At 25.1% G+C, this 13,695-nt stretch overlaps 2 protein-coding genes across 3 annotated transcripts in view; both read left to right on the forward strand.

Annotated features, from left to right (window-relative positions):
- The first annotated feature begins 1,069 nt into the window (after positions 1-1,069).
- On the forward strand, positions 1,070-3,852 carry LOC122857261 (protein HID1). The gene is made up of 4 exons (XM_044159338.1): positions 1,070-1,268; positions 1,355-1,771; positions 1,849-3,509; positions 3,568-3,852. The coding sequence occupies exons 1-4, from the start codon at positions 1,203-1,205 to the stop codon at positions 3,788-3,790; spliced, it is 2,367 nt and encodes a 788-aa protein (XP_044015273.1). The 5' UTR covers positions 1,070-1,202; the 3' UTR covers positions 3,791-3,852.
- A 490-nt stretch (positions 3,853-4,342) lies between these two features.
- LOC122857262 overlaps positions 4,343-13,695 on the forward strand; it is a 61,298-nt gene continuing 51,945 nt past the window's right edge. The window contains exons 1-7 of one of the 2 annotated variants that reach the window (XM_044159340.1): positions 4,343-4,418; positions 4,802-5,213; positions 5,282-7,919; positions 7,984-8,094; positions 8,187-8,198; positions 8,997-9,218; positions 9,316-9,377. In XM_044159340.1, coding sequence (XP_044015275.1) covers positions 4,370-4,418; positions 4,802-5,213; positions 5,282-7,919; positions 7,984-8,094; positions 8,187-8,198; positions 8,997-9,218; positions 9,316-9,377 — 3,506 coding nt within the window. In that variant the 5' untranslated portion in view covers positions 4,343-4,369. The remainder of the gene's footprint in view (positions 4,419-4,801; positions 5,214-5,281; positions 7,920-7,983; positions 8,095-8,186; positions 8,199-8,996; positions 9,219-9,315; positions 9,378-13,695) is intronic. The other variant, XM_044159341.1, reaches the window with a different exon arrangement.

A 13,695-nucleotide genomic window follows, 5' to 3' on the forward strand; every position in this document is an offset into this window, starting at 1 on the left:
TTTTTTATCTAACTTGTTTATCAAGTATTTCCCTGGTAGAAATAATCTCTCCGGATTTTCTCCGGATTTCTACGGATTATCTCCGGATTTCTACGGTTTTCTCCGGATCTCTCTGGATTTCTCAGGATTTTCTCCCGACTTTCTCCGGATCGTCTCCGGATTTCTCTGGAGTTTCTACGCAATTGAGACTTCCGGAGATATTATTCCGGAGTTTTTTCGGGTTTTCTCCGGATTTTTTCAGGAAAAATTTCTTTTTTATTTTTCGTATGTAAACTCTTATTTCTACTTTTTCTTATTAATTTTACCATTTTTTTATGTTTGTTTTTTTAAGTCAAAATTCCGGAAATAATCCGGAGATATTATAAGAATAGTCTGGAGATTACTCCGTAAATATCTCCGGAAGTCTCAATTACGTAAAAAATCCGGAGAAGTCCGGAGAAATCCGGAAAAATCCGGAGAAATCCGGAGAAATCATGAAAAATCCGGAGAAATCCGGAGAAAATCCGGAGAGATTATTTCTACCAGGGTTATTTTAGAATTTTTAATTTACTCGCGTATCGTACATCATGTACATCAGTGTAAATAGAAACATCAAGTAATTTATTAAAATTTGCTGCTTAAGCGCAATATTATATTTTTTATTTTATTAAAAATTGTAAAAATAAAAAAAAAGGTTAAAAGGTTGTATTTATGAATGAAACATAAATATTCAAATTAACTATTTATCCATTTATTCGTACACAAAATAGTATATTATCATTTTTTTTTTTTTAACTATTATTATTGTTTATTATTTTATCATTCATCATGGTAATTATTTTTATTATTATCAAATGTTTTTTTTTTTATTTGTTGGACTATTTCGTAAATTAATTGATTACCTAAAAATTAATAGACAATTTTCATATTTTAAATAATTTTTTTCTTTATAAATAAAACAAGCAATCAAGTTTTTTATATTGATAATTTTTATATTTATATTTAACCCGCCATTTTATAACTTCCTGTCGTCCATTGCCAATGCGCGATGCTAAACGTCAAATTGTATTTATTGTTTTTTTTTTTTTTTCTACACATAATATCGAGCGGATTGCAGTAAACGTCAAAACTGCTGTCAACAATATATATTTCAATAATTAAAAAAAACTGAATAAAAATTATCAATTACTTTGAATTAATTGATAAAAAAAAGTGGGGTAAAAATGGGTAATGCTGATACAAAATTAAATTTTCGTAAAGCTGTTGTTCAATTGACCTCAAAAACACAAGTAAGTATTGTCAAAATTATTTGTTTTGTTTACTGTGTGTTAAAGAAAAAAAAAATTAAAATTAAAATTAAAAAATACAACAACAGGTTATTGATACGAGTGATGATAATTTTTGGGATCAATTTTGGTCAGAAAATGTATCATGTGTACAAGATATATTTACATTAATACCAGCAACCGAAATACGTATGTTACGTGAAGAAGCACCATCAAATCTTGCAACATTATGTTACAAAGCTGTTGAAAAATTAGTTAAAGCTGTTGATAATAGTTGTAGAACACAAAGAGAACATCAAACTGTATTAAATTGTTGTCGTTTATTAACAAGATTATTACCATATGTATTTGAAGATCCAGATTGGAAAGGTTTTTTTTGGTCAAGTTTACCTGGTAAAGAAGATGAAGAAGAAAGTTTACCACTTGCACATTCATTATTAAATGCAATATGTGATTTATTATTTTGTCCTGATTTTACTGTTATTTCTGGTAGAAAATCTGGACCAGTAAGTTTATTTTTATTTGTAAATTAATAAATAAAATAATTGAATTATTGATTAAAATAAATATTTTTATTATTTAGGACAAGGCTGAAGAATTACAAACAATCGATAGTTGTGAATATATATGGGAAGCTGGTGTTGGTTTTGCTCGTTCAACAGCACGTTATCCAATACTTGATTTAAATAGAACTGAATTATTGAAATTATTATTAACATGTTTTAGTGAAACAATGTACAATCCACCAAGTGATTTATCAGAAACACCAAATAAATGGATACAATATTTAACTGGTTCTGATAATAGACATGCATTACCAATGTTTACATCATTGTTAAATACAGTATGTGCATATAATCCAGTTGGTCTTGGTGTACCATACAATCATTTATTATTTACTGATTCAATGGAACCACTTGTTGATGTATCATTACAAATATTAATTGTAACACTTGATCATGATACAAGTGGTAATGCTGCATTATCAGATGAACCAGGTATTGCTGGTGATAATTTATTTATAAATTATTTAGGTCGTATTCATAGAGATGAAGATTTTCAATTTGTATTAAAAGGTATAACAAGATTATTAAATAATCCATTAACACAAACATATTTACCAAATTCAACAAAAAAAGTACATTTTCATCAAGAGTTATTAATATTTTTTTGGAAAATGTGTGATTATAATAAAAAATTTTTATACTATGTATTAAAATCATCAGATGTACTTGAAGTACTTGTACCAATATTATATCATTTAAATGATTCAAGAGCTGATCAATCACGTGTTGGTTTAATGCATATTGGTGTATTTATATTATTATTATTAAGTGGTGAAAGAAATTTTGGTGTTAGATTAAATAAACCATATACAGCAACAGTACCAATGGATATACCAGTATTTACTGGTACACATGCTGATCTTCTTGTAACAGTATTTCATAAAATAATAACAACTGGACATCAAAGATTACAACCACTATTTGATTGTTTATTAACAATACTTGTTAATGTATCACCATATTTAAAAACATTATCAATGGTTGCTAGTACAAAATTATTACATTTACTTGAAGCATTTAGTACACCATGGTTTTTATTTTCATCACCAACAAATCATCATTTAATTTTTTTTTTACTTGAAATATTTAATAATATAATACAATATCAATTTGATGGTAATAGTAATTTAGTATATACAATAATACGTAAAAGACAAGTATTTCATGCATTAGCAAATTTACCAAGTGATTGTGGTACAATTGCTAAATCATTAAATAAACGACAAAAAAAAAATAACAATATTAACAGTAACAATAGTAATACTTTAACATCACCAAGTGTATCAACTGAAAATGTATGTGAAACAACAATGGAAGGTTCACATCCAGCATTACCAGCAGAACCTGGTACACTTAAAGCAACATTACTTGATACACCTGGTATTGAAAATATGACTGAAAAAGAATCAGCACATCCATTGAGTCCATCAATTGATGTTGCTATTACTAAAACAATTGATGATAATAATTTAATGAATAATCAACAAAAAAATCAAAATACCATTGTTACTAAAGGTGGAATACGTGTTTCTGATGAACAACAAACATCAAGTGCTAATAATCAATGGGTACCAACTGGTGAATGGGTTTATCAGTGGAAAATTAAATTACCACTTCAAACAATTATGAGATTATTACAAGTTCTTGTGCCTCAAGTTGAAAAAATATGTATTGACAAGTAAGTTATTTGTTTCTTTTTTTTAATTGACTTTTAATTCATTGAATTTATATTGCAGAGGTTTAACTGATGAAAGTGAAATACTTAAATTTCTACAACATGGTACTTTAGTTGGTCTTTTACCTGTACCTCATCCAATATTAATACGAAGATATCAAGCAAATGCTGGTACAACTGCTTGGTTTCGTACTTATATGTGGGGTGTTATTTATTTGCGTAATGTTGAACCACCAGTATGGTATGACACTGATGTTAAACTATTTGAAATTCAACGAGTATAAAAAAAAAAACCTATCAAACATCGAGAAGACAATGCAATTTATATAATCTAATTCATTTTAAATACAAAACGACAAATATTATTAATAATATTTATAATTTTAATCTCATTAATTTTCTTTTTTCTGTTGTGCATTTTTTAATAATAATATATATTTAAATAAATAATAAATACATAATTAAATAAATGACTATTTAAACGAAAAAATGTATAAATATTGAAAATTAATTTACCTGAATTTTTATTGAGTATTCTTATTTGTATTTTGACATTTAATGAAAAAATTTTCGCGCTTAAATTAGTTGTATTTTTTTTTTTAAATGTTTAGGGTGCAAACTCATGAGTCGCAAAAAAAAGAGGTCGCGAAATTTTGCATCAACATGGCGATCTCATTGTACTGATATTATTATTATTAATATTTATTATGATATAATTGCGTATTTAGATGAGCATCAAGCTCAATGGCGATCAATGAAATGGATCTGATATATGTATCAATGTTCATATCATTTCATACATATATTAATTGAAAATATAATGTATATATTACTGATATTATTATTATTCAGCATTTATTAACATGGCGGATCACGACAAAGGACGCAGAAAATGGGGAAGAAATTCACACGGTATTTACAAATAAATAAATAAATAATATTCATTATAAATTATTGTTAATAGTGAAAAATTGTGTAAATTATTATCGACAAATTAATTATTCAAATAATATTATTATATTTGTTGTTAAATTATTTATTCAATTTTCTAACCTCAAATATTTTTGTTGTCATTTTCTTTTATTTTTATTATAATACATTGTTTTCTTTTTATACATTAAAATTTTCGAGAAATTCATTGACGTAATTTGTTATATTGAACGTCATAGATATATTATTATTATCTTATCAAGAAAAAAAAAAAAAATAAACAAAAGTTTTTATCAAGTTTTTAATAAATATAAAATATTATATTACAATAAATGATGAAATATTAATTATTTTTGATCATTCAGGGTCAAGAGTAGATAGAGATCAATCAATGAATAATCGTGGAGGTGGTCATCGTATACCTCAGCCTCTTTATACACCAGGAAGTGGTCCATTAAAAAAAACAGGACGTCAATGTGATGATTATGAATCAACAATGGAAGTTAATCAACAACAAGAACGTCAAAAACAATCATCAATACAAGATAGACTTAGTTTACCACAACAAAATAATCGTAATCCAATGACAAAAAGTCATCCTGGTTCACAACAAACACCAGAAGTATTGGTTGAAAAATTACGTCTTGCTAATCTTAATCAAAATAATGAGCCAATTATGACAAATACATTTGGAAGAAAAAATAAAAAACCAGAACAACCATTGTATATTGCAAAAAAACTTCAAGAACAACCTGCTGAACGAGAAGTTGTCAACAGGTAATGATAAATATTAATTAAAAAATAATTATTTTATTTACATTTTATGTTTTTATTTTTAATTAAAGTTCATTAAATCCAAGTGGCTGGGAAAGAGAATCACGAGAATCACGTGAAGACTGGGATACTCAATCAACACACAGTCAAAGATCAGATCATCATCGTAATCGTCAAGTAAGAAATCAACATCAAGATAACAGAAATCAACATGATCATAATAAACGTTATTCTGGTAATAGAAATAGAAATAGAAATACAAATGAAAATGATAATAATAATTGGCGTCCAGAATCACCAAGAGGTTTTAATAATAGACGTGATACACGTCAAGGTTCTGAGCCACCACAAAATAATAATATTAATCAACAAGTTAATACAAATGATAATAATAACAGTAATAATAATAATCGTACACGTGATACAAGAAGTGTTGAACCAATGGGTTATGATAAATTTCAACGTAAACCACCAACTGGACGTTATAGAAATAATATGAAAGCACCAATTAAAATTGAAAATTTACCACCAAGATTACAAAAAAAATATCGTGAAGAAAATGGATTAGAACATCCACCATCATATCAAGATGATAATTATGATCCAATACCAACAAATCCATCTGGTTATTATCCACATGGAGCAAAATTACCAAATTCAAAAACAATGGATAATATACAACAAAAAATTAATTTACAACCACCACAAAATTGGTCAAATACAATACCAGCACGTTCAAGAGGACGTGGTAGACTTAGACCAGATGAACTTGATACTCATTATAGACCAAATACACCAGATCAATATTCAGCACCAAATTCAAGATCACATACACCAAATCAAGAATTAATAAATCGTTCATATGACAGAAGAGGTAGTAACAGTACAATGTATACAAGTATAGAAAGTTTAAGTAAAGATAATATAACAATGCCACCACCATCATCATCATCACAACCACCATCATTATTATCACTACAAACAATTGCACCAACAACAATACATAATCAAAGTGGATATAATCGTCAATCAAGATCATCATCAAATAATTATCAATCACAACAACAAAAAAATAATAATAATAACAATAATTTTAAAAATCATAATAGAAATAATGAAAATTTAAATGATAAACAAAAACAAAATGATAAAAATCAATTGACAACAATAATTAATAATAATAAAATAGAATCATCAATTAATTTACATTATGATATGCCAATTGAAAGACTTGATTGGAGTGAAGAAGTTGATATTGAAGAAGAACTTAATTTTGATAATGATAAAGATAGTCGTAGTTCATCAGTTATGAGTTATCATGATAATCCAAGTATATCTGGTGATAATACAATACGTAATAGATCTGTTAGAAGAAAAAAAAGACGTGATAGACGTTATAATGAACAACGTAGTGATGATAGTTGTGAAAAAATTAATAATAAACGTGATAATAGTCGTGAATTAATTAATAATCAACATAATAGAGAAAATAATTGTTTTAATATTAATAATAGTAATGATAATCAAAATAGTAATAATAATAATTGTAGAAATGAACGTTATGATAATAGACGTAGACAAAATATTAATCATAAAAGTAGAGAATCAAGTAAAGAACGTTGTTATAAAAGAAATGATGATACAACAATAAAAAATCGTATTGATATTGAAGAAAATTGGAGAACAGGAAAAAGAATATCAATTTGTGATTCTGAAGATGATAGAAAAACTCCATCAATGTCAAATTTTAATTTATCAACAAGATCTATATCACCAGTTAAATTAAATAATTCACAACAACCAGGTATACTTGTACTACCTGATACACCAGTTAATACAAATACAAATACAAATATTATTAAAAATGATAAAAGAACATCACCAGGTACACAAAAAATATTATTTGATCCAAATAATCCAAATAAACCAATAATAGTACCATCATCAAATAGTACTAGAACAAATGATGGATGTTTAAATACTAGTGTTAATTATTCACCATCAAGTTTTCAATTATCATTACAATTAGATGGTACACCATTATCATATATTACTGATCAAATAATTAATCAAAGACCATCATGGTATGATTCTGTATCAGATACATTAAAATCATCTAAAAATCCATGTCTTTTACTTGGTGTTGAAACAATGGATCGTGAATTAACTAGGTTATTATCATCAAGTGGTCTTGCTGCAAATTGGGATCGTGTTGAATTTTTACGTCATTCATTACAACAAAGTTTAACAACATTACTTAAAACTGATTTAAAATTTTGTCAAACTGAAAATATTGAACAACATTTTTGGAAAATACTTTATTATAATATCATTGAAATGTTAAGAAAAATTATGATTAAAGAAGATAATGAAGGTAAAAAATTATGTAAAAAAACAATGCTTAAAATGATTGATGATGGTGTTTGTTATTTTGAAAGTTTATTAAATATACTTGAAACAACATATAATTTTAAATTAGATACTTATCTATCATCAAGTTCACCACCAAAAGGTCTTGGTTTTATTGGTTTAGCATTAAATAGTGCACAAAAAATATTTTTATTTCTTGGTGATTTAGCAAGATACAAAGAACAAGCTAATGAAACAACTAATTATGGAAAATCAAGACAATGGTATTTAAAAGCTCAACAAATTAATTCTAAAAATGGAAGACCCTATAATCAATTGGCACTATTGGCTCATTATGCTGTAAGTTGATTAATTTTTAATTATATTAATTCATATTAACTAATTAATTTATTTTTTATTACAGAGAAGAAAATTAGATGCTGTTTATTATTATATGAGAGCGTTGATGGCTTCAAATCCATTTCATTCAGCAAGAGAAAGTCTCATTGCTTTATTTGATGAAAATAGAAAAAAGGTATTTAAATAATTAAATAATATTATTATTACTTAATAAATTAATTAAATATGTTAATAATATTTATGAATTTTTTTTATTCTTGCTCATAGTATCTACACTATGTAAGTAACTCTAAATACTTGGCGTGTCATATTTAAAATCATTATTATTTATTATAAAAAAATATTTATCACACATTATTATTATTTTGTTGCAAATTAGTTTTGATATTTTTGTAGAATTTTTATGAGTTGCACGTTAGTTAAAGCTTCAAGTATTTTGAGAAATCAGCACAATTTTTTTACACTTGCTTTTTTTTTTTTTTTTAAGCTATCTTTATCGCTGCAGAAATATTTTGTCAAATTGTTTTTTTTTTTTCCCAAATAGATATTGATTTATTATTGCTTTTAATTTGAGGATAATTGTTTGTCAAGTTGACGAGAAAAATATTACTAAAGTTAGCAACTTTTTAGGCAAACGATTTTTCAAATTTCGAATTTGATTGTTTTTTTTTAAAAATAATTTCGATGTTATTGTTTTTTTTTTAATTAACAAATTAACTAATTAGTTAAGAAGTTTTTTTTTTTGGAATGCTTAGTTTTTTTTTCGAAATAAACGAGTAATTAAAAGTTAAAATTTTGATGAATTTGAGGATCAAGTTAGCTTTGAATATTCATGATTTAAAGCCGTACTTAAATTGGATTTAATTTGCTCAGTTAATTAATTTTATAAATTGTTAAATGGCTAATTGTCATTTTGCTTAATTGATCAACTGATACTAATGACCATTTAGTCTATAATAAAATTTTAATAATCATTTTTAAATACATTTTTGAGCGATAAAGATAGCTATTAAATAAAATATTAATTTAACAAATGTTTTATCTTTTTTTTCTTATTATTTTTTCTATAATTAACAGTATGAATCAACTGAACGTAAACGAAAAGAAGAACGTGAATGGAAAGAACGTGCAAGAATGAAGGAAAAAGAAGGTGCTAATAATATTAGTGGTGGTTTACGACGTGAAATATGGATTCATCCTGATGGAAAAAGAATGCGACGTACAACTTCAACAGCAAGTGCTAGTGATGTTGTTGCAATCAGTGATTTAGAAGAGCTTGCACAATTAAGCAGTGTCGAGGTAAAAAAAACAATTCTCTAGTAAAACAAATTTAAATGTTTAAAAGATCGAAAAAAATTATGGTAATAAATGTTTTTTTTTTGATGATTATTTACAGGTTAACAAAAGATTTGTAACATCTTATCTTCATGTGCATGGAAAACTCATCACCAAGATAGGGTAAGTTTAATTTAAAAAATTATTTTTTTATTTATTTATTTTTCTTATACGTGAGAATGGATAATTACTACATTTGCGTGAAAAAGTCTCGTCAGTTTTTATGGCTATTCCCGGAAAACCTTGAGATCGTATTCTTATATATTGCAAAAAAAATAACAGGTGCTAGGATAGAGGTGTTAGAATATTTCATGGTCTATAGGTGTTGAGAATATGTCAGTAATAAATAATGTTCAAAGCCGACGAAATGTATTTTTATTTAAATAATGAAAATGAAAATTATATTTAAACAAGGTAATATTTAAAATTGACATTTGTGATCTCAAATGAATGACCACAAAAAAAAAAAAAAAAAGGGCTTTAATTTTTTATTTATTTTTTTTAACATGTCATTAAATATTGCAATGAAAATACGTGAGAAAAACTAAAGGTTTAAATATTTCTAAGAATATTATTAAATGATGAAATAAATTTAAAAAAATATATATAAATAAATATATAATAATGAAAATTATCTTTTGACTCTGCAAGACAGATGGATGAATGAATAATTATCATTAAGAATATTAATGTAAAAATCTTGATGCAGGTGTAGATGATTTATTGGCAATATTATTATTATTATTTTTTTTCGTTCATTATTATTTTTGATCATTAGTCGCCAAAGACTTGGTAAAAAGTTTTAAATATGCACAAGTTACTAGCCAGATGCTTCCCTCAAAAACTGCTATATTACTTGAAAATTAGTTTGTCGACATTTATGATAAACTCTAGAAGGCATATCAATCTTTTAGTAATTTATTTAAAATTTCATAATAATTTATTTAAATAATTGTTTATCTATTATTTTTACTTTGGGGGATAATTGACCGTTTAGTTGTTGAAATAATTATTTTTAAAGTTGGTAATTTTTTTTAGGCTTATTTAATGACAAATGAATTTGCAAATTTTATATTTTTGTTTTTAAAAAATTTTAATGTTAACGTTTTATTAAAAAATTAACTAGTCAAAATTTTATATACAACAATGATAATTGACGTAAGAAAAAAAAAAGAAAATTAAAAAAAAAACAAACAAATGGACTTTGCTGTTTTGTTTAAAAAATATAGCAGTTGAAAGTTAAATATTTTTGTCAAATTCAAGGATTTAAACAACTTTAAATATTCACGCTTCAAGGCTGTACGTAAATTGGACTTTAATTGTCCAGTTGACTGGATTAGAAATTGTTATTTTTATTAATTATCAAATAGTTAATTGTCATTTTGTTATATTCGCTCACTGACAACAATAACTACTTGAATTTTCCATTTACAAATTAATTTCAATGAATAATTGAGCAATAAAAACCCCTCTTAAATAAACCATCAAATTAACAATTTAATATGTCAATCTTCTTTGACACATCCCTATATTTAATTAATTTCAAAACATTTTTTAATACAAAAGAAATAATTATTTGAATTCTCTTATTCAACTTAAAAATAATTAAATAATATAATAAGCTATGCTGAAATTGATAAAGGGCCTTACTACTTGTTGTTAACTTCTTCGATAATCCCTTGGGTCTTAATTTTCAACTTATTATTCCTTATTTTTCTCTCGTGCAAATTGTTCTGTTGCATCTAGCTTTCCGGAAACCATCACATCAGCTTATCATGTATTCTTAGAATTTACAGATCAATGACCTGTAAATATACACATACACATACATATATAAATTAAAAAAAAAAAAATAACAATTATTTATATTTCAATGAATTTACGTCATGTGAATTTATTCTACGAAAATAATAATCAATTTTTTTTTTTTTATTATTCAATAATTATTGTTATTATAATGATAATTTTTTTATTATCTCTCTAATTTGTTTTTATTATACATACCAATCAATTTTTATTTAAAAAAATTATGGTTTTTTTTTTTTGTAAATTTATTTATATTTATCTACCTGGTATAATAACCGTGTTGTTTGTGATGTGGCTTGAGGGTTTTTGCTCTCAGTAAATCATATCCGTAGTTGTTACAACAAATTACAAGCATTGAATTATCATTTCTCGTTATTCTGCAATTAGACCGAGACTTAATGGTTGAATTGTCCAGATGTTGAAAGTATATATTGGCAATGATCCATTGACCTTGGCCTTGTTCATTCAATTTATCTATTTATTTTTTTTACGTTTTTAAAAATAGTTTTCTTGATTTTTTGTCAACAACTATTTTATTATATATTTATCTCTTTTTTTTTTTGAGACATTGACCTTGTTCATCCTGCTGCTGCTGCTTCATGATATATTTTTTATTTTTTTTTCCCCTCAACAATTTAAATAATAATAATAAATAAAAAAAACAACAACAGCAACAACTTTGTAAATATACATGGGTATGAGAAATATTTATGCCGGATACAAAGTATATACTTTGAGGTATAATTCAACGAGTCGTAACGTTACGCTTGTGAAGAAAGTATTATGATCGAAAGTGAAGTTGATGTTGAAGTTGTAGTAAAATATTTTAAAAATAATAAAAAAAATTTATATAGATATATTCTTAGAGAGTGCAAGCATTGCTTGCTCGACTGCCCGATATTTTTTTATGCATATAAATAATAAAAAAAAAAAGATGATTTTTAAATGATCAATCAAATTGTGATTAAGTATAAATTTTAAGGGACATTTTCATTAGTTATCGACTAAAATAATGACTGGTTGACGCCATCAGATAATAAGGTACTGATGTCGTTGAAGATAAACGAGTTTCCAATTATTATTTTCATTTTTTTTTCTAATGTTTTTTGCAAAATAAATTGAAAATAAAGTTTAATGTAGTTGAGAGATTCCAAGATGTCGAAGTAGATATTTAACGCAAAGCCAACGATTATCAATTTCATTGCACACATAATCAAAATAAAATGTATATTTACTGTGTGTAAAGTTATTTATATATATAGTGTTCATGAATTTTACCAGTGTGCAAATCGTGTTTTATTTAACGTCGGTAAAAATGTTAATTGACAATTGCGTGGCGCCACACACAAGTAAATTCAACCCCACACGAACTCATCTTTGCTATATTGCAAGACCATGTATTCATGTTAATCGTCATCTAGTAATTCATATTTAATGAACCAAATGATTTATAATACAATCATGATAAATTGTTAAACAAGTGAAATTTTATAAATAAATAATTAAACTAGACAAAGATTTGTTATCACAGTGTGAAAACATCATTATTTTGAAAGAGACAAATTATTGTGAGGGTTACAGAATCAAATGTGGAAGATCAAGCTGATGGTCGTTTACCTGCAAGTGTCGCCAGGTCTCGTGTGACGACCTCGCCTCTTTCAAGGGCATCCACTGTTAACTTGACTCTTTGAAAAAAAAAAAAAGAAAAATACATTCATATATTGCACATTTGAATTAATTTTACTTCAATAGTTTTACGTCTATTTATTTTTATCATCAGTTAATTTTATTTTGTAGGATGTAGTTTTATTTTTTATTGAATGAATTTTTCTTTGTTCTTTCAATTGATGATGATACTGTTAAACTTTTATTTTCTCTTTAAAGAATTTTTACTTTTTCTTCTTCTTCTTTTACCACTTGCTGCATTCCAGCTGTGTCTCGTCTCGCTTGTCGTGTCTCAGTATTCTTCAGTGTGTGTTTATTTCAATATTTATTGGTCAGGAAATCAATGACAGTACAACACAATTGATTGAGACAATCTTAGAATAATTACTCATTCATTTTATTTTATTTTTATTTTGTTTAATAAATAAATGTGATTGGTATTTTGTCATTTTTGTGTAAATTATACTGAGTTAATTTCAAGATCTTTTTGTGTAAAAGTTTTAAATTAACAAATGAAAATTAAATTAATTACAAATTTATCCAAGATATATGATGATAATAATAATCTTGATAATAATATATAATAATAAATAAAAATAAATAAACATTTCATACAATATTTGAAAGATTAATATGAAAAAAAAAAAATTAAATTTGAAATAATAATAACATTGTGTCATTACAATAAAATGACTAATTAATAAATTTTTAAATTAATTAATTTTGAATTTATCAAAGATATATGATTAAAGTAAATTTTAAATAAATAAATAAATTTTTAAATGAAATATTTATTTATTTATCGTATGATATACTGTTGTCATAATTTTTTAAAAATTCAAAATAATCATTAAATCATTATGTCAATATGTTACTATGCTTTTATTATTTTTATAATGATTTATTTTAATTTTTAAATAACTTATTATTTCTATACTAATACATGCTTCATGATGTATTCTTTTTTTTT

The sequence above is a fragment of the Aphidius gifuensis genome, linkage group LG5 (genome assembly GCF_014905175.1).
Source record: "Aphidius gifuensis isolate YNYX2018 linkage group LG5, ASM1490517v1, whole genome shotgun sequence".
NCBI lineage: Eukaryota > Metazoa > Arthropoda > Insecta > Hymenoptera > Braconidae > Aphidius > Aphidius gifuensis.